The 27,593-nt window shown below is 45.3% G+C and overlaps 1 protein-coding gene across 1 annotated transcript; it reads left to right on the top strand.

Moving 5' to 3' along the window:
* Positions 1–9,341: 9,341 nt before the first annotated feature.
* LOC123425538 (putative yippee-like protein Os10g0369500) lies at positions 9,342–15,190 on the top strand. Its single transcript, XM_045109230.1, has 3 exons — positions 9,342–9,842; positions 10,634–10,742; positions 14,948–15,190. The coding sequence occupies exons 1-3, from the start codon at positions 9,700–9,702 to the stop codon at positions 15,029–15,031; spliced, it is 336 nt and encodes a 111-aa protein (XP_044965165.1). The 5' UTR covers positions 9,342–9,699; the 3' UTR covers positions 15,032–15,190.
* The last annotated feature ends 12,403 nt before the right edge of the window (positions 15,191–27,593 follow it).

The following is a 27,593-nucleotide window of genomic DNA, read 5'->3' as shown; positions in this document are numbered from 1 at the left end:
AGCAACACCAGGTTCAACTCTAATTTCCTCAGGGGGTGCAAGTGGTCTAATGTAACCCCTACGTATCACAGTTGGAGCTTTAGAATAATCCTTTTTCCTAGCAGGGTAAGGTGGTTTCTCAGTGTAGGCACAAGGAACAATAGGATCACTAAAGGCAATGACTTCCTCTTCAACTAGATTGGGTTTAACTATGTTGACTTCTACAGGAGGATGATACTTAAACCACTTCTCTTTGGGAAGATCAACATGAGCAGCAAAAGATTCGCATAGAGAAGCTACTATCTCAGAGTCAAGTCCATACTTAGCGCTAAAATCTCTAGAAGTGTTTGTTTTTAACGCAATCAAACTGGAAATTCATACCTGACTCCTTACCTTCTTCAAGCTCCCAATCTTCAGAGTTACGTTTGATTCTTTCCAATAAATTCCACTTGTGGTCAATATCCTTCTTCATAAAAGAACCGGTACAAGAAGTGTCAAGCATGGTACGATCTTCATGAGAAAGCCGAGCATAAAAGTTTTGAGTGATAATTTATCTCGAGAGCTCATGATTGGGGCATGAATATAGCATTGATTTAAGCCTCCCCCAAGCTTGAGCTATGCTTTCCCTGTCACGAGGCCAAAAGTTATACATAAAATTCCGATCACGATGTACTAAATGCATAGGATAAAACTTTTGATTAAATTCCAATTTCAACCGATTGTAGTCCCATGATCCAGTATCATCACATAGCCTATACCATGTCAACGCCTTATCCTTCAAAGATAAAGGAAATACTTTCTTCTTTACCTCATCCTCGGGCAAACCTGCAAGCTTAAATAAACCACAAACTTTATCTACATAGATTAGATGCAAGTCTGGATGTGAAGATCCATCTCCTGTAAAAGGATTAGCCAGCAGTTTCTCAAGCATACCCGAAGGAATTTCATAAAAGATATTTTCAGTAGGTACCTCAGGTTGAGGAACAACTCCTCGTGCTTCCATTCGTGGTGAAGATACCTCGAACAAATTCCTCAAAGGAACAGTTTCCATAGTGACAATTGACAATAAATTTCAGCACAGTATATAAATGTTTCCTCACCAAATTCCACTTACCAATGGCACCTACTCCCCGGCAACGGCGCCAGAAAAGAGTCTTGATGACCCACAAGTATAGGGGATCAATCGTAGTCCTTTCGATAAGTAAGAGTGTCGAACCCAACGAGGAGAAGAAGGCTCTGATAAACGGTTTTTAGCAAGGTAATAACTGCAAGCACTGAAAGTAGCGGTAACAAGTGATGGTGTAGTGAGGTGAAACGTAGCAAGCGAAAAGTAACAAGTAACAAGTAGTAGTAAAGGTGCAGCAAAGTGTCCCAATCCCTTTTGTAGCAAGGGACAAGCCTGAACAAAGTCTTATAAGAGGAAAAACGCTCCCGAGGACACACGGGAATTTCTGTCATGCTAGTTTCATCATGTTCATATGATTCGCGTTCGTTACTTGATAATTTGATATGTGGGTGGACCGGCGCTTGGGTACTGCCCTTACTTGGACAAGCATCCCACTTATGATTAACCCCTCTCGCAAGCATCCGCAACTACGAAAGAAGAATTAAGACAACGTCTAACCATAGCATTAAACTAGTGGATCCAAATCAGCCCCTTACGAAGCAACGCATAGACTGGTGTTTAAGCTTCTGTCATTCTAGCAACCCATCATCTACTTACTACTCCCCAATGCCTTCCTCTAGGCCCAAAGATGGTGAAGTGTTATGTAGTCGACGTTCACATAACACCACTAGAGGAAAAGACAACATACAGCATATCAAAATACCGAACGAATACCAAATTCACATGACTATTATCAGCATGACTTATCCCATGTCCTCAGGAACAAAAGTAACTACTCACAAAGCATAATCATAATCATGATCACAGGTGTAATGAGTAGCATCAAGGATCTGAACATAAACTCTTCCACCAAGTAATCCAACTAGCATCAACTACAAAGAGTAATCAACACTACTAGCAACCTTACAAGTACCAATCGGAGTCGCGAGACGGAGATTGGTTACAAGAGATGAACTAGGGTTTGGAGAGGAGATGGTGCTGATGAAGATGTTGATGGAGATGACTCCCCTCCGACGAGAGGAGTGTTGGTGATGACAATGGCGATGATTTTCCCCTCCGGGAGGGAAGTTTCCCCGGTAGGATCGTCCCGCCGGAGCTCTAGATTGGTTCTGCTCAAGTTCCGCCTCGTGGCGGCGGCGAATCCACGAAAAAGCTCATCCTTGATTTTTTTTCCTGGACGAAACCCTCCATATAGCAAAAGAGGGGGCCAGTGGGCCGCCAGGGTGCCCACAAGCCCTGTAGCCGCCACCAGGGGGCGGCGGCTACCAGGCTTGTGGGGCCCTGGTAGCGCCCCTCTGGCACTTCTTTCGCCCAGTATTTTTTATATATTCCCAAAAAATTCCACGTTGATTTTCAGGGCATTTGGAGTTGCGCAGAATAGAGGACTCGAACTTGCTCCTTTTCTAGTCCAGAATTCCAGCTGCCGGTATTCTCCCTCTTCAGACAAACCTTGCAAAATAAGAGAGAAAAGGCATAAGTATGGTACCACAAAGTAATATAACAGTCCATAAAGCGATACATATCAACATGAAAGCATGATGCAAAATGGACGTATCAAACCTCTGTGCCAAGGATTCATATAATCCCGTATACCATTCCCTTTGTCCTTCGGTATGTTACTTGCCCGAGATTTGATCGTCGGTATCCCTATACCTATTTCAATCTCGCTACCGGCAAGTCTCTTTACTCGTTACGTAATACAAGATCCCGTGAACAACACTTTAGCCACATTGCTTGCAAGGCTTATATGTGATGTTGTATTACCGAGTGGGCCCCGAGATACCTCTCCGTCACACGGAGTGACAAATCCCAGTCTTGATCCATGCTAACTCAACGGACACCTTCGGAGATACCTGTAGAGCACCTTTATAGTCACCCAGTAATGTTGCGACGTTTGATACACACAAGGTATTCCTCCGGTGTTAGTGAGTTACATGATCTCATGGTCATAGGAATGAATACTTGACACGCAAAAAACAATAGCAACAAAATGACATGATCACATGCTACGTTTATAGTTTGGATCTTGTCCAGCACATCATTCTCCCAATGATGTGATCCAGTCATCAAGTCACAACACTTGCATATGGTCAGAAAACCTTAACCATCCTTGATCAACTGGCTAGTCAACTAGAGGCTTACTAGGGACATAGTTTTGTCTATATATCCACACATGCATTCATGTTTTCATTCAATACAATTATAGCATGGATAATAAATGATTATCTTGAAACAAGAAATATAATGATAACTATTTTATCATTGCCTCTAGGGCATATTTCCAACATAAAGTTCCCTGCACCATGTATGAGGGCCGGAAAAAAAATCCTAGGTGGGAGACGACTCGTCCGAATAATCATCGGTTAGGGCTTGGGTCTTTGCCTCATTCGGCCATGAGAGATTGTCCGGACTGGCATCTGGAACCCCGACGGAACTATTTTCCGAGGCTCGGCATAGGACGTGTGTTCGAGCAGGGTGACCCTCGTGCCCTCAAGTTCCATAGTCGGATCTTGTCTCGAGGCCAAAGTAAGGTTGAAATATGTTCCACACTCAAAGTCTAGAATAGGGCCCGGAGTTAAAGGTTCAGATTTCTTGAGGTCCTCAGCCACAGCCAGAACCTCGGTAAGGATCATATCGCCTTGGTTGTTGGCAACGAATTCCAACTCGCCGAAATTAATCCTTTGACCCGGGATGACCCCGTTGATCTCATGATGATCCGCCTTGACGTGTGAGGTGGTGCTGCCAGAAGCAGAGGATTGTCCGGAGAAGAAGATATCTCCGGACTTGACGTTGTCGCTGGTGACTAAGCGAGCCATCAAACCTTTTTGCAATCTCACAGCGGAGCTCTAAATGAAAGCACCAATGTCGGTGTCAAAACCGGCTGATCTCGAGTAGGAGGTCCTAACTGTGGATCTAAAGTCGATGTGTAACAAGAGACGATCGAGACGGTGTTTTACCCAGGTTCGGGCCCTCTTAATGAAGGTAAAAGTTTATAACCCTATGTCCTCCTCTTGTTGTTATCGAAGAGATAGTACAGAGTACATAGTTGATCTACTGCGAGATCCCTGTTGTGGTCTAACCCTAATCGCAATGAGCTTGATGTATCCTTTACGACCCATTACCCCCTGGCTTATATAGACGCCTGTGGTGCCAGGGTTTATACAAAGTCGGTTACAACAGAGAAGGAATATGGCAATTACTACATCTATTCAGATTGCACACCAACTCTTCAGAAGAGTCCATCTCAAATCCAGTACTTCTGCCGATTATCGAATAGGCCAGGGATCCTAGCTCATGAGGGGAAATAGGCGGCCCAAGGACCCCCTGGACCTGGACCCCCTCACCCCCTAGGGCCTCCCATGTTGGCTTGTGGGGCCTTTGTGCACCCTCGTGCCTCCTTCCCATGCTCCACGGTCTTGTTTTGGTCCAGAAAAAATCACAAAAAGTTTTAGGTCAATTGGACTTCGTTTGGTAGTAAAAACCTGAAAAGTGGAAAAACACGCAGAAAACAGCAACTGGCACTGGGCATTGGGTCAATAGGTTAGTGCTCAAAAATAATATAAACTGGTAAATAAGTACATAAAAAGTGTTCTAAAATGATAACATAACAGCATGAAACAATCAAAAATTATATATACGTTGGAGATGTATCACGGGTCCGAGGTGTGAGATTGAATTGATGGGTAACATGAGACATGGGACACATTGTTTTCATCCAGGTTCAGGCCCTCTTTAAGGAGGTAAAACCTTACAACCTGTTCTTGCTTATATTATGGGTGTATCAAAGTACATAGTTGATCTACCCCGAGATCGTAAGTTTTGGTCTAAACCCTAGGGATGATGATGATGAATGAATATGTGTCTCTACGGACTAAACCCTTTGGCTTATATATCCACCAGGGGTATCTAGGGTTACACATGGTCGGTTACCATCTAGGGATTACATGTCGAATCTATCAAAACATTCTTGAAGTGCACGCCAGGTCCTTGATGAAGTCCGATATGCCCACGCCATAGGTTAGAGGCCTCTAGAGTCCTTCCTTCAGTAATGGGCCATTAGACCGGCCCATGAACTAGGTCGGCTAGGCCGCCCCCCTCAACTCAGGACACCGTCAATAAGCCTTATAAAACAAAAAAGAAATATGAATTAAGAGATGTTCTGATCTCCTTTCAACAATCACCGCTCGTATATTTAACATGTGTATGTTTTGGTTCATCAATCAAGATATTATCAAGATCTATTAGAATCTTAGTCCGCTATAAGATACTAGTTAATAGCGTAGATGATTTTTTTGCGAGAAAAGCTTCGATATATCCATCAACACCATGGTGGTACAAAGAACACAAGCGTATAGTTCCTCTGGAGCAGTCAGCTCCTCCCTAATAACAAGAGGAATTAAACCACTTAACCTTTTAAGAAGGACCCTCACACATACCTGACGTGGCATGAGCACATGAAAAGTCCAAACATTTGTGATGGCAAGCTTAGTGACGTGAGGAAGACAACTTTCATGTTTTATTTTATTTTTAACAGAAACTTGTCATGTGTCACTGGAATTTACAATCCTGGCGTGACTGGTATTGCCATAAAAAAAGTCAGGGTCGGAGAGCCACACACCTCACATATGGAACTTATCATTTGGGGTTTAAGAATCTCTTAAAACTAACCATACTAATGGGTCATCGAAAGAGAAGAGAAAAGATAGCGGAAACACTTTTTATCTATAGTCTCATAGATGTCTAGCGTCAGACCATTCCAAGGCGTCGATTCACATGAAATCTGGCATCCATAATTTATGCTCCTATTTATGTAAATAAAAAACATAGTCATGGTATTAACTGGCCGCAAGCCCGCAACTCCCGCACGTAAATCTCTCCGTAATCTCGCTCGATTTCAATCGCAGCCGCATACGCCCGAGCTCCTCCGCCTCGCACGCACATCCGGGAGGCTGCCTCACCCAGCCAGATGTGACCACTCCAGCGGCCAGCTCCGCCCCTACTTCTCCAAATCACGTCGTCCGCTTCAATCGATGCGACACCCGGATGAGAAAGCTGATGCGCCATCCTACCATTACGAATCAAGCCCCCTGCCCCCATCCTCATCCTCCGTTCTTTCTTCGCCGAGTCAAATCAGTTGCGCCATCATCTGGCAGAGTAGGAACAGCCGACCGAAGAACCTGTCTGCAATTGATTGCAAAATCACCTTCCTCACAACTCCCAATTACAAGCACCCCATATTGATATCGAAGGTACTGCAGTGCATCTACCTCCTCCGAATTGATTATTCCCTTTATAATTTTTGTAATGATTTTTCCTTTGTATTTCAACCAATAGCCGAGTACTATTTTCTTGGAGGTGTAGCCGAGTACTAATTGGTTTGCATGTTCAGTCGCTGCCTGGTATTGTTCAGCCACGTGTCAGGTAATTTATTATCAAACTATTTGTATGTCAAGCTTTGTAGATAATTCGGTAACCCATGGCTATGTATGCATCCAATGATGGTTATTCCCTAGTTTTAATGTTCAGTCCTTCGAGTGATGGTGAGAAATGCTGAGAACACATTGTTTCATTGCTTCCTGTATAGAGAGCTTCGAAAAATATGTGTCCGTAGTCATCGAAAAAACAATTGTTCCTTTTTCCAAAATTTCATGCTTCCACCTGAAACTAATAATGCACCCTCTATTTTACTTTGTAGCTTCATACCTGTGTGCTTTGACCTTGGTGGCACTGTTAGTTTATATCTATTTTTCTATTGTATATGCTTCCTATCAAGATGAGTTGTTTACACCACTTTTTTCATGCTTTCTACTTATTTAGCTTCCACATCATACTATACATGCTTCGTCCATCTACATAATTGCTTCCATCTCTCAACCAAGTTCTGAGAATTTTGAATTTAGGTCATATAAACGTGCATCCCTATTTTAGCCGCAGTCCTTGTTGGTTTTCATTTCCAATTGTCCATGCTTCCAATTTAAATGAGCCATATTGTGATAGCACATCTGTATGCTTCCTACTAGTTGAGGTTTAAAACCATACTTCATACTCTTTTTATTTCTCATGCATAATCCTATGTTTCTTGCCGGTCATGCTTCTTCACAAATGCTGCTATAATATGATTTTGAACATTCTTACATACTTAGAGATGTTTGTATTAGCTGATTGATTGGCACTTTTAAATTTCAGTTCATGGCTTTTTCATCATGAAATAGCTTGATACAGCTTGGTTCTGCAGAAGTTGCCATTCAGTGTTTCTGAAGGGCCAAGCCACGACGGAGAGCCCTTGTTCTGAGACGTGGTTTGTGGAAGCTGAAAATATTTATGCAAAGTCGCAGTGTTGTATGATTTTTGAAGCAAACAATACTAATGCAGGAAACTAAGAATATTTTAGATCAAACTGACCATTGTGTACAATGTGACATTTCAAATTCTGATTGATAAATGATTTGTATTAACGTAAGAAATTTAAATTATGAGCTCTTGCAGCATGATCATAGTGGTAGTAACCAAAGGAGGAGGGAAGCACGTTTGTAGCATGTTTAAACGTTCCAAATAAAAATAGTAAGCATTGTAATAGTCGTGAGTACAAGGAAGCAAATCTGCAGGTCTTCGGAAACATGTTTATCAAAATATGAAGCCAGGATATGTATCTAAAAGGCTACTACTAAATTGAAGAGCTGGTAGAAATTTTTCAGGTCATACAAATACATAGAAGAACGAGTGATGTGCTGTGATATTGATGAATTAATAGGAAAAACTAACTTAGTTCAAAAAATCAGGCATGATTCTTGACAGTAGTTATTCAAGACTAAATCATACAGACTCAAACTTTTAGATACATATTGTGCACGAAAACAAATCTCAACTGCATGGGAAGCAAACTTCACTGAAACAAAAATGTTGTGGATATATCCTCCTGAAAATAAGAGGGAATGGATACGCAGCAGTGAAAAATAAAAATGGAAGAAGTTATTTCATGAGTGATTTGCGGGAGAGTACTTTCCTTTAGGAAGCAATTAATGGATGCATTAGCGAGAAACGACCTCAGGTGCACAGTTTCTGGGAGAAATCCAACGATCCACACTCTTTATATCTAACGGCAGAATACTAGTCTGATGGATGCTTAGGAATGATTCTTAGTGGTGCCCTGAACGCCCACGCGTCGTCCGTTTATGATTTGCACTTATTTTGGCATTTTTTGACAGTTTTTGTATGCCACGTAGGAAGGGACTGGTGTGTGGGCGTTAAGGAGTTCACCCACACGCCTGTTTCGCGCACGCCCACACGCGGCTGCCAACCCAACGTGTGGTGAAACTGACGCCACACCCACACGCCGGCATGCGTGTGAGTTTTCATGTCTTCCCAATGTTACATGGCAACTGAGTGAAACTGTCACGCGGGACCGCGAGGTGGCAGGCCGGATGTGCGGGCGCGAGGCAGGAGGCCGGACGTGTGGGCGTTAGCTGTTTTGCCCACACGTAGACGTATGGGATGTTTCCCTTACACATCACACGAAACGTGTAAGCAACACCCCTTAACGCCCACACGTGTGGGCGTTATCAGGACCCAAAGAGAAACACTTATTCTATGTGACCACGTGTTGGAATACAAAAACTGCCAAAAACTATCAAGATTAATGCAAATCACAAACGGACGCAGATTCATACGTGTAGGTGGTTTGCAAACGCCCACACGTGTGAACGTTATCTTTTCTCTAAAGCTAACCATATCAATGAGTATCATTGCGAAAAAAAAAACATACCAATGGGTCATCTAAACAGAAACACTTATTCCATATCCGTTGCACTCTAGGAAGAAAATCTTTTTTGTTTGTCCGAGAGAGGCCAAATCAAAATACCCTGATTTTACGAATCAAAACACACACGTTACACGAAATCAAACCTAACAGCACGAAACTTAATTGCACCATTCATAAGGATCCAAATGCTGAGATACGCGAGATCAGACACTAGGCCGAGGTGAATCTAGTTGTCGCAAAATGCCGAAAAGCTTCGGATGACACAACGCGCACCGTTGCCAAGCCATGCCAGTGGCACGACCCGGATTGGCTCGATCGCACGTTGCTTTGTCCATATAACTTTGCCCGTTGCCCGTTGCCCGACGCAACGGCAAAGCGACCATCTCCACTCCCTACGTACGCCCAACGGAAGCGGAAGCGGAAGCCGAGGCCACGAACCACAAAACCAGGCCATCGCCCGAGCCAAGCAAACGTGCAGAGCTACCAGAAAACCAGAAGCAAACGCGCAGGGACAAGGACAAGCAAGTTGCCATTTCCTCCTCGTCGCCTCCGCTTTCCCAATCCCACTGCCCCCCCCCCCCCCCCCCCCCCCCCAAGCCAAATCCACCGCCCGATTCCGCTGCCGCGGCGCCGATCCCTCCCCCGTCCATGGCGATCGGGCCCGGCAGCCGGCTCCCCGACCTCCCATTCGGCCGATTCGGAATTTGATAAGGCTTTAGAGGCCTCTCCGCCTCCCCGCAGCTCGTCCTGCTCGATTGCTGATTTGGCCAGGGGAAAGGGAATCTTCCGCGGCTGCCGCTTCTGCTGAATTGCTCTCCGGGCCGGGGGAGGCGGGATGGGGATGCTGTTCGTGGAGTACCTCCCGGGGCCCAAGGTGTTCAAGTGCAAGTTCTGCAGGGTTGACTCGGCGTCGCCGGACGACATTGTGTCCAAGGAGTTCCGTGGCCGCCACGGCCGCGCCTACCTCTTCGATAGCGTGTGAGCTTAGCCATCTCTCTCTCCCCTCGCCCTCTTCCACTTCTCCTGCTTTCCGCCTCTGGATCGTTCGATCAGCGCAATGCCGCTGTTCTAGAAATGCTTTTCGGTTTAGTAGTTAACTCGTGCCGTGCAAAGTTATACGCATTGCTGGTAACCGCACTGATTTAAGTCCGTCATAGTTGCAACTTGCAAGATACTTCCTCTGTTCCTAAATATAAGTCTTTTTAGAGATTTCACTAACTGCTGCTCTGCGATTTTTAACTGCTGCTCCTCCAACTCCGGGAGAGGAGTTGCGGAGTGGAGGGCCTCCGAACAGGCCTTAAGTAGCCTAAATTGCACATTTGATATCACTTGATTTACAATATCATGCTTTACAACTGATGGAGATATGCAGCTCAATTTATTAAGTGAGAGAGCTTGATCAGGATCAGTTGTTTCTGAATATGAGATGCTTCTTACCCCATTTTCATCTTTATGTTGCTGACCAACTATCAAAAGTTAACTTCATGGAGAGCTCGCATTTTGTGAAATCATTAGACCTGCTAATGAAGTATCCTTCACTTTCTTCATTGGCCCAAATACTGAGTTAATTTCAATAAATTATGTAATCAATGAACAGTTCCATCTAATCTAGCAAACATAGATGTGAAATAGAATTGTGATTATAAACATTACATCAGCTCTTATTTAAACTGAATTAAGTATGAGTAATTGACCATTCAACATTTGAACTATACAAGCCTTTGCCAATTATTGTTGACATGTTAATCTGGGGTGAATGTGACATCCAGGGTGAATGTGAGCCTTGGTCCTAATGAGGATCGCCATCTCTTGACTGGATTGCATACAGTGAACGATATCTACTGTAGCTGCTGCCAACGACTCCTTGGCTGGAAATATGTAAGTTTCAGTTTACATTTTAGTTGATGAAGAATTCATTTAAAATTGCTAATATTGATTAGTTAAAGCATGCAAGTTCGTCAAACTCTTACATTCATTCATCTAAGAGGGCAAGCATTCTACCACCATCCTGTCAAAATGACGCTTGTAATATGAACCAGGCCTCTTAGTTCTTACCGGGGAAAATACTTCCGGGAGGATAGCCATGTACCGGTCATCTGCTAAGGATAGGAGAGATTAGAGACGGGTGGTTCATTGTGATTTCTGTCGATCGGTTGATTCTAGTCCTCACTACCAAGCCACTTTATATACAGAGAGGCTGATCACATCAAAGCCTAACAATAGGTACCTAATCAACTGAATAGTAATTGCAACTATAAGCAACTAAAACAGACATAATGCATATTCTTGTCTGGTCAGCTCTAATTGGTACCTTAGGTACGTCTCCTGCCATGGAAGCTAAGGCATGAACTTGCGTTTCTAGAGGACCACTTTATTCAGAATTATTTGGCTATTGAGTACAGGGTATAGGTCCCGTAATCGACAGAGATGGCCACACTTGGGGAAATAATTCATACACCAAATTTCACATGCACATATTTTTTTCTATTGACTACTTTTTAGCGCTCCATAGGCTTGTTTATTGGCAAGTGGTTATAGATCTTTCTGTTTCCCAGAGTATGTCCTTTTGTATCCCATGCCTTGATTCGGAGTTCTCAATGGAAAATGAGAACCAAATGTAGCTATAGACTATACTTTCTGCTTAAAGCATACAATACATTTTTTCGACAAGGGGAATATATTAATATCACGGAGATACCAATTACACTCAGCCTTTGTTACAACGCAATACCCTAAGAGCATCTCCAACAGCCGCGCTAAACAAGCGCCGCGCCGAAAATTAGGCCATTTTAGCGCGTGCGCAACCCGGCGGGTGGCTCCAGCGGGCGCGCAATAACCGCACGCGCGCTATAAGGAGTTGGGCGCGCGGTCGGATTCGTTATCTCGCGCGGTGTATTTGGGGCGCCCGCTTCCGCGCGCGCCACACTCGAGCGCTCGCGCCGCACTCTCTCCTCTCTGCCTCCTACGCCCCGCGCGCGCCGGCGCCGGCGAACTGCACCCATGGACGCACGCGCCGGCACCCCGCTCACCCCACTGTACAGCCGCGACCCCTCCCCCGCCGCCGCCGCCGCCTCGGAAGATGAGGACGAAGACGAGGAAGAGGATTGATGTGTCTTTCATTTGTGTCTTGAACTTTAGTTTGCATTTTGAACTTGGTTGGATGAACTTGTGGGCATGATTTTGAACTTGTGGGCATGAACTTTTATTCATCAACTTGTTTGTGTCAAATTTCACATGTTCATTGCATTTTGATGAATGTTTAAAACTCATTTTGTGTCCAATATGCCATATATGTGAAATGCCCGGCGAGTCGCGCGCGCTGCATTTTAGCGCGGCTGTTGGAGCCAGCGCTGGCGGCCGCGCTAAACCAGCCGAAGCGCGCGCGGCAAACAAGTTTTTTGCGCGCGACGTGAAGCGCGACTGTTGGAGATGCTCTAATGACACTACGGATGCACAAAGCCAAAAAAAGAAGAAGCTAAAAACGGAAAAGTCCCGCTACAGTGATCTCGTCCTTGAAGCAACAATACAAACACCACCAACACAACATTTGAAGCCCAAATTCTCCAAAAATGACGCCTCCAAGAAGGAAACAGTGCATGAGTGCCGTCGTCGTCCGATCATAAGGTTTTCACCTTCAAGAAAGTCCACGCTCTCAAAACAATGCCTTCACAAAGGCCATTGTCAGGCACAACCAATTAAGGCCAGGCCTTGGGTTTTCACCCTGAAAGGTAAGACCTTGAACTTCTCCTATGCCGTCGCCCCCACTTGCATGCCGCTGCTACAAGCCCCGAAACACCAAGCAAATTCCTCATCACCGCAAGGACTCGAACAATCATACTAATCCTCTGATCACAACTTCCATGACATTCTGTGCCTATGACTTCACCATGGAACGAAGAAGACAAGTCCCATGATGGCAAAAAATAGCAGAACTTTTAATTCATCGTATAGGAAAATTATAAGGATGTTAATACATAAGAGCATCTACAGCCAGACTCCTTATATTGGCCCTTTACTCCTAGGCGGACAACCCTGTCAGTGACCGGTCAAGAAATTGTGGCCCAGTCAGCCCCTTCAAATCGGCCTTATACGTCCGGGCTGACCGGCACCCCTTATATCTGGGACGGATATGGGGAGGCCCGCATGCGTCTGGGCGCGTCCACCACGTCGGACCAGATAGATTGGACCCACCCCAAATTCCACCAAATTGTCCCCGGCCTAGCCGGACCTACCCTTTTCCTCTCCCCTCTTCTCCCTCGTCCACGCTGGCCCTCCTCTTGCTCCGCCGCCACCCTAGCTTCATCGTCGTCCTGACCCCATAACGCTGCCACCATCGCCACAAAACTCCTCCGTGCCATTCTCAATGCCCCGGCCACCGTCATGATACGTCCCGCTCCTCCGGTTTTCGACAAAATGTCCTAGCAGTTTTTTTATTCTTTTGTAGGTTAAAGAGTAGATTCGTTGGGAGGATTATCAAAAGAAGGAGCTTGACGCATTGAAAAAGAGTTAATTGATTCTTCAGATTCGGATGGCAAAGAAGCCGAGTTCAACATCCAGGAGGAAATGGAGAGGGAAGTGGAGCACATTTTGAACTTCAAGGGTTCGACCAAAGGGAGGAGAGTTTTGAACCTGGATAGGACCGTTGGTGCACGTCTCCTCTACAAGCACGTCTGCTCTGCAAGCACTACTTTGGAGCCGGACTAACATTCCATGAAATGTTTTTTCGCCATCGCTTCCATATGTGCAAACCCTAGTTCTTGTGCCTGATGGAGGCAGTAGAGCCACATGATCCATACGTGAGTCTCAAGAAGGATTGTTGCGCACAACTCTTGTTCTTTCCTTTGCAGAAATGCACGGCTGCTCTTGAGGATGCTTGCATCTGGTACCGTCGCCAATGTCGTTGGTGAGATGATCCGGATGGGGGAGAGCACATGCGTTGATGCCATTGTGAGATTTGCCCGCGCCATGGTGAAGGTGTTTGGAGTGAGGTATCTGAGAGAGAACCAACTGTGCAAGATACAGAAAGGTTGATGGCAATTGGAGTGGCAAGAGGTTTTTCAGGTATGCTCGGTTCAGTTGATTGCATGCATTGGTAATGGAAAAACTGCCTCAAAGGTTTTCGCAGGCAGTACCAAGGTCATACCAGAGAGGCCACCATCATACTCGAAGCACTAGCATCAAGGGACTCGTGGATTTGGCATGCTTTCTTTGGCAAGTCTGGTTCTCGTAACGACATCAATGTGCTACAGTGATCTCTGCTGTTTAGGAGACTTCGTGATGAGGATGCTCCATCATGCAACTACATTGTAACGTGCAACAACTACAAAATGGGGCACTACCTTGCTGATGGGTATCTATCCTCAGTGGACGGAGTTTGTGAAGATCATGTTTGATCCCCATGGCAACAAAACAATGTCGCTTTGAGCTAGGAAGGATGTGCAGAGGGCATTCGGAATGCTCCATGCTCGTTGGGGTGTTGTTTGTGGAGCTGCTATGATGTGAGAATTAGAGACTTTATGGCAGCTGATGACATGTTGTGTCATTTTGCACAATATGATTGTTGAGTATGAGGATGAAGGGGCAGCCCGAGCGAATGGTTTTGAGAAGCTCAGTGTACAAGTCCGCCCCCGAATCAAGATGCAGAGCATATTGTGAACTTTCTGGAAATGCATCGGAATCTTCGAGATCAAAATATGCATGGGCAGCTACTCAGTAATCTTGTGGAGCATATATGAACCCACAATGGAAACCAAGGACTTCAATATTTGAATTGTGCGCTTGAAATCAATTTTATGTTTGAACTATGCCTTTTTCGCTATGAACAAATGTTATTTATGTGTGATATCCTCGATGTGCATGGATTGGAGGTTTTGATACGAGGAGTCTGGTTGTGTGGTTGTCTAGCAGGACATTTGAGGGGGGCGGATTTGCCCGGTCCGACTGTAACGCTCTAAATTTAGGTTCTTATTTATTTTTTCTTTTGTTTTCTCTTGATTTTTAAGTGCCGTGTTTATTGAACTCTATTAAACTATGCCAACCTTGATTTTTATGATGACTCCCCTACCCATTGAACAAATATGCAGGCGAAAGCCTACAACGAAGACCAGAAGTACAAGGAAGGAAAGTTCATACTAGAGAAGAACATGATGCTGAAAGAAGGACGTTAGCTGGCGGGAAAAGATGATCTGCTGTCCAGTCTGCAAAAGCAGACATTAGCAACTGCGAAGTGTAGCTAAAGATTCGTTGATACTAATTTCCTGAATATTGATTATTCTGGTGACAGCAATCACCACGAAAATGCATTTGTGACATCTGTTGTCCTGTTAGATTTGCCCGCCTGGCCTCTGAAATCTTTACTGTTACCAGTTATTCTTGATTCAACCGTGGAGGTTCACAGATGTCGGGTTTCTGAAGCTGGGTGCTGATGTAGGCATAGTGCTCTTTACTTGCCTCGCTTGCGTCTATCACGTACGCCTCGTTAAACCCGTAAAGAACGAAACCCATTTCTTCGAGATTGAACTATTTCATGTGAAGGATTGCACGTGAATTTCCTGTTAAGGTAGGAAACAGCTTGCTATTTGCCATGGTCGCGTACTGCAATGCTGGATGTGAAGTGGCCACAACTTTTAGAAGAGCATCTACAGCCGGACACGTCAAACCCCCCTCAAACACTTGGTGGACACCGGTCACTGACTGTCAGGGCAGGTTTTCCGGGATATGAATTTCCCAGAAAATGACCCTTGTGCTCACGTCAAACCCCCCTCAAACACTTGGTGGACACCGGTCACTGATTGTCAGGGCAGGTTTTCTGGGATATGAATTTCCCACAAAATGACCCTTGTGCTCACCAGTCTCAGGATTGTTGTTGCCCAATGGACACTCTTTGATATAAAAAAAATTAATCAATTACATAATTCGGAGTACAAGGTCATGATGGTCCATGGAGTACAATAAAGATTTCTAGTGACTGATTGGCGGAAGCATTCGTGGATCTCCAATGTCTATGAGACTTTATTTCCACAGGAACAACTAACCTAATAACTCGTATCTTGCGTGGCTGCTATCTTCAATGTCTACGGTGCGGACTTGTCGTCAGGTTGCTCCTCTCCAAATTCACGAGCTGGCCAAGACAACAGTCGGGGACCAGCCAATGAGCATGTTTGAATGTACTCGTAAACATCATAAAAACAGACATAATACGACAGGTGACTTGCATGCACTCGGATTTTAATGATATTGAATTTGCCATAAAATAAATTCGTGAATGCAATTATGTAGATATTTTATACCTACTGAGAATAAATAAATAATCAGGTAGGGGAAAATAAAAATGGAACATCGGGCGGTAGTCCTTCCGAGAATTCCAAAAAAATAAAATGTACCAATCGGGCGTATGAAGCGACACCTCGAAAGGAAAATTATAAAACATGCCTCAGTCGGTTGTCTGAGCGATGCCACATAAAAGGCTTATAAAATAATAATAATATGAGTTACCACAGTGGGGCATGTGAAGCGACATCACATAAAGGCCTTATATTAGAAATATTCATACGAGTATCCAGGTGGGAGAACCTTCCGAGGGATACTCAAAAATTTATATACAAGAAGAGGTTAGTTCATAACAAAAATTTATAATAATGATCCTTCATCATGGTTCATGATTAACATCATGGTTTAATTAATTTCTCTGAAGACCGACACTTGACCTATCCTACATTATAGTCCTTAACCGAGGACACGACTATTCGAATAGATATTATACTCTACAGAGGGTGTGTACTCTTTACCCACGAGCAACATATTTCTTTAGTTAACCCGAGACGCTAACTAATTCCGCTTACGATCTTTGAATTGAAAACACACCTGACCCACACACACCAGTTTAAGTTTTCAATGTCTGGAATGACCCACGACACTCGTTAAGTAAAACTATAAGTGGGGAGACTAGAATCTCGATTAGCATGAGACCACAATATTTCTAACACGCGCAAACATGGGTGCTACCCCTCGGTCCAATCAGAACACCCATGCCCCCGGACCCGGTGGCATGCCTACCAGATGCCTCTGGTATTTTCCACCATGGCCTCTATGTATGGTGTGTGCCAAGAAAGGGGTTGGCGACCTACTGAACCGTACCCTACCTGTGGAGGGACAAGTTGTAGTACGGAACAAGTATGGGGGTTACCGGAACAAGACTCGATCTACGATCGACTCGGGAGGTTTATGTTTTCCTTGCATGCTTAGAGCATCTCCAACAGCCGCGCTTCGCGCCGCGCCCAAAAAATGTGCTTGCCGCGCACGCTTCGGCTGGTTTAGCGCAGGGATAGGCGCTGGCTCCAACGGCCACGCTATAATGCAGCGCGCGCGCGCCGCTCCAGCAGCGTCCAAAAATACAACGCGCGCATCACGTACAAACCACATATACATTTCAAAAAATAGGAGCAAAAATGATCAAACAAACAAAATAAATCAACAATAAATAGTCATTACAACTCAAACAAATAGTTTATCGTTCAGTACAACAAATAATGCAATAAACACAACCAATAGTTCATGAACAATACAATGTCGAATGCAGAAATCATGCTCTTTCTCGTCCATGCCATGCCCACCACTCTTCAATCAGATCCTTCTGAAGTTCATTGTGCGTTGCGGGACACCGAATGGCATGATAGGAGGCAACAAAACGGGCTACCCTTTCAGCCCTCCGTCGCACTCGCACGGGATGTCGAACACCTTGCGGGCGCAGCGCGGCAGCGAGCGCTCGAGCGCTGTTCCTTGGACGACGGAGGCGCGCGAGGGCCGGCGGGACTAGGAGGGGGTGGGGCGGAAGCGCGGCGGCGCGGCCAGGCCGGGGAAGCGCCTGAATGGTCGCCGGGGGGCGCGGGCGGCGGCGGCAACGGAGATAGGCCGGGGAAGCGCCTGAACGGTCGCCGGGGGGCGCGGGCGGCGACGGCGGCGCGGGGATAGGCCGAAGAAGCGCCTGAACGGTCGCCGGGGGGCGCGAGCGGCGGCGGCGGCGCGGCCGGATGGGGTGGAAGTGGGGAGCGAGCGCGCGAGAGTGGAGGAGCGAGCGCGCGAGAGTCCAGCGCGCGGGAGCTGGCGCAGCAAATAAGCGGCGCGCGATTGCGTTTCGGCTAGCGCGCTGAACTGCATATGCCGCGCGCGCCGTTTTTGCGTGCCCGCTGGAGCTACCAGCCGCGGTGCGCGCGCGATAAACGGGTTATTTTGCGGCGCGGCGCTAGTTTAGCGCGGCTGTTGGAGATGCTCTTAGTACAACATATTTACTTCACAGTACCTGATGAGGTTACCACCTATTGAAAGCACAGTTGCTCCCTACGGTGGTTTTGATAATTGATCACAAAATATGCATCATTGGACTAATATGTTTTCCAACTATATTTCAGAAAAGTTCAAAATATGCTATGGCTAAAGGTTTATGGGGAAATGCCCCTTGATGCAAGAAAGGAATATCATTGGCTCAAGCTTCAAGCTAGAAGACTCTTCATTTTCTATTTTGTGAGAAATCACATTTCAGTCCATAGGAAAGCCAATACTATTAAAAGGTAGTGAGGTAGTAAAATGAACTTATTGCTCAAAGTGCTCAAAGTTAGCCACCAAAATACTCAGTCATTTTCCCACATAACCATTTTGTCAAATTCCACATACACAAATTCGATGTCACCAAATTTCATATTTCGGACCCATCGAGTTTGACCTCTGACAGAAACCCTAGCCACTGCCACCAAATCGGTGCAACCGAATCCATATTGGTGCTACGAGTTCAGTGTGACCAACATTCTGTTGCCAAGATAAGCAAAATCGGAATTTCCGAGTTTGAGTATCGGTGTCACCGAGTTTGGCCATCGGAACGTTAGCTACCTTATCGGTACCACCGAGTTTCATATATCGGTCTCACCGAGATTCAAAAGTTCACACCTTTGTGCTAATCGGTACCACCGAGTTTTCAACTTTGGTGTCACCGAGTTTGCCACTTTGTGTGTAACGGTTGGATTCTGGCTGCTGCCTATATATACCCCTTCACCCACCTCTCATTCGTGGGAGAAGCACTCAGAACACACACTTCATTGCGACATCCATTTTCTGAGAGAGAACCACCTACTCATGTGTTGAGACCAAGATATTCCACTCAATTCATTTGAATCTTGATCTCTAGCCTCCCAAACTGCTTTCCACCAAATCAACCTCTCCTACCCATTCATATTCTATGAGAGAGTGATTTTTTGTTGAGGAGACTATCTTTAGAAGCACAACAGTAAGGAGTTCATTGATCTACCACATCTATTACCTTTTGGAGGGTGTGCCTCCTAGATTGGTTAGGTGTTGCTTGGGAGTCTCCTACTTCATGTTGTGGAGTTGAACCAAGATGTTTGTAAGGGCAAGGAGATCGGCTACTTCGTGAAGATCTACTGTGAGTAAGGCTAGTCCTCCGTGGACGGAACCTTTGGTGGAATAGACAAGGCCACTTCTTTGTGGACCCTCCGTGGGTGGAGCCCTCCATGGACTCTCGCAACCGTTACCCTCTATGGGTTGAAGTCTCCACTAAGATGGACGTACGATAGCGCCACCTATCGGAACCATGCCAAAAATCGCCGTGTCAACCTCATGCGTTTGATCTCTCTACCTTACTCCTTTACTTTACACTTGCATGTTTTACTTTCCGCTGCTACACTCTTAGAAATGCATGTGTAGGGTGTACTTGACTTGCCATAACTATCATAGCTGCCTCTCAACTAAAATTGGGAAAATGAAAAAAAAATTATCTTGTCAAATAGTCTAATCACTCCCCTCTAGACATACTTTCGATCCTACAAGTGGTATTAGAGCGTTGGTCTCCATTTCATTGGTTTAACAACCTAGGAGAGTATGGCGTCTGGTGAGGAAATTATCATCATAGAGGTCCTTACTTCGATGGCACTAATTTTGCTACATGGTTGTTGAAAGTGTGTTATATCGACTAAAGGGGGGGTGAATAGGCGATTTTTAGAATTTCATCGCCGAGGAAATTCCTTTTGAGGAAATTCCTTACCGATGAATAACATGCAGCGGAAATAGCGCAGGATCACAGGTGCAAAGATTACAACATCAGTTTACTTGATGAAGATTATGAGAGTCGGTTTGCACAGTATGCACGCACAGAATAAGTAGGTGAAGATTAACTGGTATGAAGAATTTGAGGTTGAGGAAATTCAGTGGAAGTCCTCAGCAAATTCTTCAAACAGTGACAATGAAAGTCTTCAACATACAATATTGAGGAATTGAAAGAGTTGAAGAAATAGAACCCGTATCACGATGAAGACTGTTGTTGATGACCCAGTTCCAATGTTGTGACAGTCATACACCTGGTTTGGAGCGGCTTGGTATTGATACCAAAGGACACACAGTCCCTACCATATTCTCCTTGAGCTAAGGACACACAGTCCTTGCCCAACACTAGTGGTAAGTCTTCAGGGCAGACTTCCAAACCCTCACAAACTCGATCACCCGGTGATCCACAATTGACTGCTAGATTGCTCTAGACCATGACACCTAACCGTCTGGAGGAAGCATGATACCTCTCAAACGTATCTATAATTTTTGATGGTTTCATGCTGTTATCTTGTCAACTTTGGAAGTTTCATATACCTTTTATATCTTTTTTTGGACTAACTTATTAATTCAGTGACAAGTGCCAGTTCCTGTTTTTTCTGTGTTTTTGACTCTTTTCAGATCTGATTTTGGAACGGAGTCCAAACGGAATAAAATCCCCAAAATAAATTTTTCCAGAACAGAAGAAGATTGGGGGACTTGAGGGCCAAGGCAGGAGGCCCACAGGGAGCCCACAAGCCCTGTAGTCGCGGCCAGGGGGGCCTGCGACTACCAGGCTTGTGGCCTCCCTGGCGCTCCCCTACCCTAGCTCTTTGGCCTATATATTCCCTAAAATCCGAGAAAAAATCAAGGCGTCCACGAAATCAATTTTTCCGCCGCCGCATGCTTCCGTTTCCGCGAGATATCATCTGGAGACCCTTCCCGGTGTCGTGCCGGAGGGGACTTTGGAGCTGGAGGGCTTCTACATCAACATCATTGCCTCTTCAATGACTCGTGAGTAGTCTACTTCAGACCTACGGGTCCGTAGTTAGTAGCTAGATGGCTTCTTCTCTCTCTTGGATCTTCAATACAAATTTCTCCATGATCTTCATGGAGATCTATCCGATGTAATCCTCTTTGGCGGTGTGTTTGTCGAGATCCGATGAATTGTGGATTTGTGATCAGATTATCTATGAATTATATTTGAGTCTTTGCTGATTTCTTATATGCATGATTTGATATCCTTGTAAGTATCTCCGAGTCTTGGGTTTTGTTTGGCCAACTAGATCTATGATTCTTGCAATGGGATAAGTGCTTGGTTTTGGGTTCATACTGTGCGGTGACCTTTCCCAGTGACAGAAGTGGCAGCAAGGCACGCATCGTGTTGTTGCCATCAAGGGTAACAAGATGGGCTTTCATCATAGATTTGAGATTGTCCATCTACATCATGTCATCTTTCTTAAGGCCTAACTCTGTTCTTATGAACTCAATACACTAGATGCATGCTGGATAGCGGTCGATGTGTGGAGTAATAGTAGTAGATGCAGAAAGTATCGGTCTACTTGTTTTGGACGTGATGCCTATAGATATGATCATTGCCATAGATAACGTCATGACTTTGCGCGGTTCTATCAATTGCTCGACAGTAATTCGTTCACCCACCGTCTACTTGCTTTCATGAGAGAAGCCACTAGTGAACACTACGACCCCTCGGTCTATTCACAATTATCATCTCAGCTTTTACTTTGCTTTGTTTACTTTTTGCTTTCAGTTCTCACTTTGCAAACAATCTATAAGGGATTGACAACCCCTTCATAGCGTTGGGTGCAAGCTCTTTGTGTTTGTGCAGGTACTTGTGACTTGGCGCGATCCTCCTACTGGATTGATACCTTGGTTCTGAAACTGAGGGAAATACTTACCGCCGCTGTGCTACATCACCCTTTCCTCTTCAAGGGAACACCAACGCAAGGCTCCAAGGCCACGGGGGAATCCTTTGCATATTTGCCAAGGAAATCCCTATAGGCGTAGCCAGCAGCAGAAGGATTTCTGGCGCCGTTGCCGGGGAGAGATCAAGTCAAGATCTATCTGTTGGGGAACGTCGCATGGGAAACAAAAATTTTCCTACGCGCACGAAGACCTATCATGGTGATGTCCATCTACGAGAGGGGATGTGTGATCTACGTACCCTTGTAGACGGTACAACAGAAGCGTTAGTGAACGCGGTTGATGTAGTGGAACGTCCTCACGTCCCTCGATCTGCCCCGCGAACCGTCCCGCGATCAGTCCCACGATCTAGTGCCGAACGGACGGCACCTCCGCGTTCAGCACACGTACAGCTCGACGATGATCTCGGCCTTCTTGATCCAGCAAGAGAGACGGAGTGGTAGAAGAGTTCTCCGGCAGCATGACGGCGCTCCGGAGGTTGGTGATGATCTTGTCTCAGCAGGGCTCCGCCCGAGCTCCGCAGAAACGCGATCTAGAGGAAAAACCGTGGAGGTATGTGGTCGGGCTGCCGTGGAAAAGTCGTCTCAAATCAGCCCTAAAACCTCCGTATATATAGGGGGAAGAGGGGGAGCCTTGCCTTGGGGTCCAAGGACCCCTAAGGGTTTCGGCCGAGCCAAGGGGGGAAGGTCTCCCCCCCCAAACCGAGTCCAACTTGGTTTGGAAGGTGGAGTCCTTCTTCCCTTTCCCACCTCCTCCTTTTTTTTTCTCTTTGATTTTCTTCCTATGGCGCATAGGGCCTTCTTGGGCTGTCCCACCAGCCCACTAAGGGCTGGTGTGCCACCCCCAAGGCCTATGGGCTTCCCCGGGGTGGGTTGCCCCCCGGTGAACTCCCGGAACCCATTCGTCATTCCCGGTACATTCCCGGTAACTCCGAAAACCTTCCGGTAATCAAATGAGGTCATCCTATATATCAATCTTCGTTTCCGGACCATTCTGGAAACCCTCGTGACGTACATGATCTCATCCGGGACTCTGAACAACATTCGGTAACCAACCATATAACTCAAATACGCATAAAACAACGTCGAACCTTAAGTGTGCAGACCCTGCGGGTTCGAGAACTATGTAGACATGACCCGAGAGACTCCTCGATCAATATCCAATAGTGGGACCTGGATGCCCATATTGGATCCTACATATTCTAAGAAGATCTTATTGTTTGAACCTTAGTGCCAAGGATTCATATAATCCTGTATGTCATTCCCTTTGTCCTTCGGTATGTTACTTGCCCGAGATTCGATCGTCAGTATCCGCATACCTATTTCAATCTCATTTACCGGCAAGTCTCTTTACTCGTTCCGTAATACAAGATCCCGCAACTTACACTAAGTCACATTGCTTGCAAGGCTTGTGTGTGATGTTGTATTACCGAGTGGGCCCCGAGATACCTCTCCGTCACACGGAGTAACAAATCCGAGTCTTGATCCATACTAACTCAATGAACACCTTCGGAGATACCTGTAGAGCATCTTTATAGTCATCCAGTTACGTTGCGACGTTTGATACACACAAAGTATTCCTCCGGTGTTAGTGAGTTATATGATCTCATGGTCATAGGAACAAATACTTGACACGTAGAAAACAGTAGCAACAAAATGACACGATCAACATGCTACCTCTATTAGTTTGGGTCTAGTCCATCACGTGATTCTCCTAATAACGTGATCTAGTTATCAAGCAACAACACCTTGTTCATAATCAGAAGACACTGACTATCTTTGATCAACTGGCTAGCCAACTAGAGGCTTGCTAGGGACAGTGTTTTGTCTATGTATCCACACATGTAAATGAGTCTTCATTCAATACAATTATAGCATGGATAATAAACGATTATCTTGATACAAGAATTATAATAATAACTATATTTATTATTGCCTCTAGGGCATAATTCCAACAGTCTCCCACTTGCACTAGAGTCAATAATCTAGCCCTCACGTCATCATGCGAATTACATTGTAATTAATCTAACACCCATACAGTTCTGGTGTTGATCATGCTTTGGTCGTGGAAGAGGTTTAGTCAGCGGGTCTGCTACATTCAGATCCGTGTGCACTTTGCATATATTTACGTCCTCCCCTTCGACGTAGTCGCGGATGAGGTTGAAGCGTCGTTTGATGTGTCTGTACTTCTTGTGAAACCGTGGTTCCTTTGTTAAGGCAATGGCACCCGTGTTGTTACAGAACAAGGTTATTGGATTCAGTGCGCTTGGCACCACTCCAAGATCCGTCATGAACTGCTTCATCGAGACACCCTCCTTAGCCGCCTCCGAGGCAGCCATGTACTCCGCTTCACATGTAGAATCTGCTACGACGCTTTGCTTGGAACTGCACCAGCTTACCGCACCCCCATTAAGAATAAATACGTATCCGGTTTGCGACTTAGAGTCGTCCGGATCTGTGTCAAAGCTTGCATCGACGTAACCTTTTACGGCGAGCTCTTCGTCACCTCCATACACGAGAAACATCTCCTTAGTCCTTTTCAGGTACTTCAGGATATTCTTGACCGCCGTCCAGTGATCCACTCCTGGATTACTCTGGAACCTACCTGCCATACTTATGGCCAGGCTAACGTTCGGTCTAGTGCACAACATTGCATACATGATAGAACCTATGGCTGAAGCATAGGGGACGGAGCGCATATGCTCTCTATCCTCATTAGTTGCTGGGCACTGAGTCTTACTCAATCTCGTACCTTGTAAAACTGGCAAGAACCCTTTCTTGGACTGTTCCATTTTGAACCTCTTCAAAACTTTATCAAGGTATGTGCTTTGTGAAAGTCCTATCAGGCGTTTTGATCTATCCCTATAGATCTTAATGCCTAGAATGTAAGCAGATTCTCCTAGGTCCTTCATAGAGAAACTTTTATTCAAGTAATCCTTTATACTCTCCAAAAACTCTACGTTGTTTCCAATCAACAATATGTCATCCACATATAATATTAGAAACGCCACAGAGCTCCCACTCACTTTCTTGTAAATACAAGATTCTCCAACCACTTGTATAAACCCAAATGCTTTGATCACCTCATCAAAGCGTTTGTTCCAACTCCGAGATGCTTGCACCAGTCCATAAATGGATCGGTAGAGCTTGCACACCTTGTTAGCATTCTTAGGATCGACAAAACCTTTGGGTTGCATCATATACAATTCTTCCTTAAGGAAACCGTTAAGGAACGCCGTTTTGACATCCGTCTGCCAGATTTCATAATCGAAAAATGCAGCTACTGCTAACATGATTCTGACGGACTTAAGCATCGCTACGGGTGAGAATGTCTCATCGTAGTCAACTCCTTGAACTTGTGAAAAACCCTTTGCCACAAGTCGAGCTTTATAAACGGTACATTGCCGTCAACGTCCGTCTTCCTCTTAAAGATCCATTTGTTCTGAATAGCCTTGCGGCCCTCAGGCACTACTTCCAAAGTCCACACTTTTTTCTCATACATGGATCCTATCTCGGACTTCATGGCTTCTAGCCATTTGTTGGAATCTGGGCCCACCATTGCTTCTTCATAATTTGCAGGTTCATTGTTGTCCAACAACATGATTGATAAGACGGGATTACCGTACCACTCTGGAGCAGCACGTGGTCTCGTCGACCTGCGTGGTTCGACAGAAACTTGAACCGGAGTTTCATGATCATCATCATTAACTTCCTCCTTAACCGGCGTCGCAACGACAGAGGTTTCCCCTTGCCCTGCGCCACCATCCAGAGGGATGAGAGGTTCGACAACCTCGTCAAGTTCTATCTTCCTCCCACTCAATTCTCTCGAGAGAAACTCCTTCTCGAGAAAAGCTCCGTTTTTAGCAACAAACACTTTGCCCTCAGATTTGAGATAGAAGGTGTACCCAACTGTCTCTTTTGGGTAACCTACGAAGACGCATTTTTCTGCTTTGGGTTCCAGCTTTTCAAGCTGAAGCTTTTTGACATAAGCATCACATCCCCAAACTTTAAGAAACGACAACTTTGGCCTTTTGCCATACCACAGTTCGTATGGTGTCGTCTCAACGGATTCTGACGGTGCCCTATTTAAAGTGAATGGATGTGTTTCTAATGCATAACCCCAAAACGATAACGGCAAATCAGTAAGAGACATCATAGATCGCACCATCTCTAATAAAGTACGATTACGACGTTCAGACACACCATTACGTTGTGGTGTTCCAGGCGGTGTCAAATGTGAAACAATTCCACATTGTCTTAAGTGAGCACCAAACTCGAAACTCAGATATTCACCCCCACGATCAGACCGTAGGAACTTGATCTTCTTGTTACGATGATTTTCAACTTCACTCTGAAATTGCTTGAACTTTTCAAATGTTTCAGACTTGTGCTTCATTAAGTAGACATAACCATATCTACTCAAATCGTCAATGAAGGTGAGAAAATAACGATATCCGCCGCGTGCCTCTACGCTCATCGGACCACACACATCGGTATGTATGATTTCCAACAAGTCACTTGCACGCTCCATTGTTCCGGAGAACGGAGTTTTAGTCATCTTGCCCATGAGGCATGGTTCGCACGTGTCAAGTGAATCAAAGTCAAGTGACTCCAAAAGTCCATCGGCATGGAGTTTCTTCATGCGCTTTACACCAATATGACCTAAGCGGCAGTGCCACAAAAATATGGCGCTATCATTGTTAACTCTAACTCTTTTGGTCTCAATGTGATGTATGTGTGTATCGCTATCAAGATTCAATATGAACAATCCTCTCACATTGGGTGCATGACCATAAAAGATGTTACTCATAGAAATAGAACAACCATTATTCTCTGACTTAAAAGAGTAACCATCTCGCAATAAACAAGATCCAGATATGATGTTCATGCTCAACGCAGGCACTAAATAACAATGATTCAAGTTCATAACTAATCCTGATGGTAACTGAAGTAAAACTGTGCCGACGGCGATTGCATCAACCTTGGAACCGTTTCCTACGCACATCGTCACTTCATCTTTCGCCAGCCTTCGTCTATTCCGCAGTTCCTGTTTCGAGTTGCAAATATGAGGAACAGAACCGGTATCGAATACCCATGCACTACTACGAGAGCCGGTTAAGTACACATCAATAACATGTATATCAAATATACCTGATTTTTCTTTGGCCGCCTTCTTATCTGCCAGATACTTGGGGCAATTGCGCTTCCAGTGACCCATACCCTTGCAATAGTAACACTCTGTTTCAGGCTTAGGTCCAGCTTTGGGTTTCTTCGTCGGATTGGCAACAGGCTTGCCGCTCTTCTTTGAATTACCCTTCTTGCCTTTGCCGTTTCTCTTGAAACTAGTGGCCTTATTCACCATCAACACTTGATGCTCTTTACGGAGTTCAGACTCTGCGACTTTCAGCATCGCAAACAACTCGCCGGGTGACTTGTTCATCCCTTGCATGTTGTAGTTCAACACAAAGCCTTTATAGCTTGGCGGCGGTGATTGAAGGATTCTGTCAGTGATAGCCTCTTGCGGGAGTTCAATCCCCAGCTCAGCTAGACGGTTTGAGTACCCAGACATTTTGAGCACATGTTCACTGACAGACGAGTTCTCCTCCATCTTGCAAGCATAGAATTTATCGGAGGTCTCATACCTCTTGATCCGGGCGTTCTTCTGAAAGATAAACTTCAACTCCTGGAACATCTCAAA

The sequence above is a fragment of the Hordeum vulgare genome, chromosome 2H (genome assembly GCF_904849725.1).
Source record: "Hordeum vulgare subsp. vulgare chromosome 2H, MorexV3_pseudomolecules_assembly, whole genome shotgun sequence".
In the NCBI taxonomy this organism is placed as follows: Eukaryota; Viridiplantae; Streptophyta; class Magnoliopsida; order Poales; family Poaceae; genus Hordeum; species Hordeum vulgare.
This window is presented reverse-complemented; position numbering and strand designations above follow the sequence as displayed.

What these genes read in the sequence shown, in the direction of transcription:
- LOC123425538 (XM_045109230.1), top strand. Translation starts at nt 9,700, where the DNA reads ATGGGGATGCTGTTCGTGGAGTACCTCCCGGGGCCCAAGGTGTTCAAG. An exon ending in GCCTACCTCTTCGATAGCGT is followed by an intron (nt 9,843 to 10,633) that starts GTGAGCTTAGCC and finishes TGTGACATCCAG; the next exon opens with GGTGAATGTGAGCCTTGGTC. An exon ending in GACTCCTTGGCTGGAAATAT is followed by an intron (nt 10,743 to 14,947) that starts GTAAGTTTCAGT and finishes ACAAATATGCAG; the next exon opens with GCGAAAGCCTACAACGAAGA.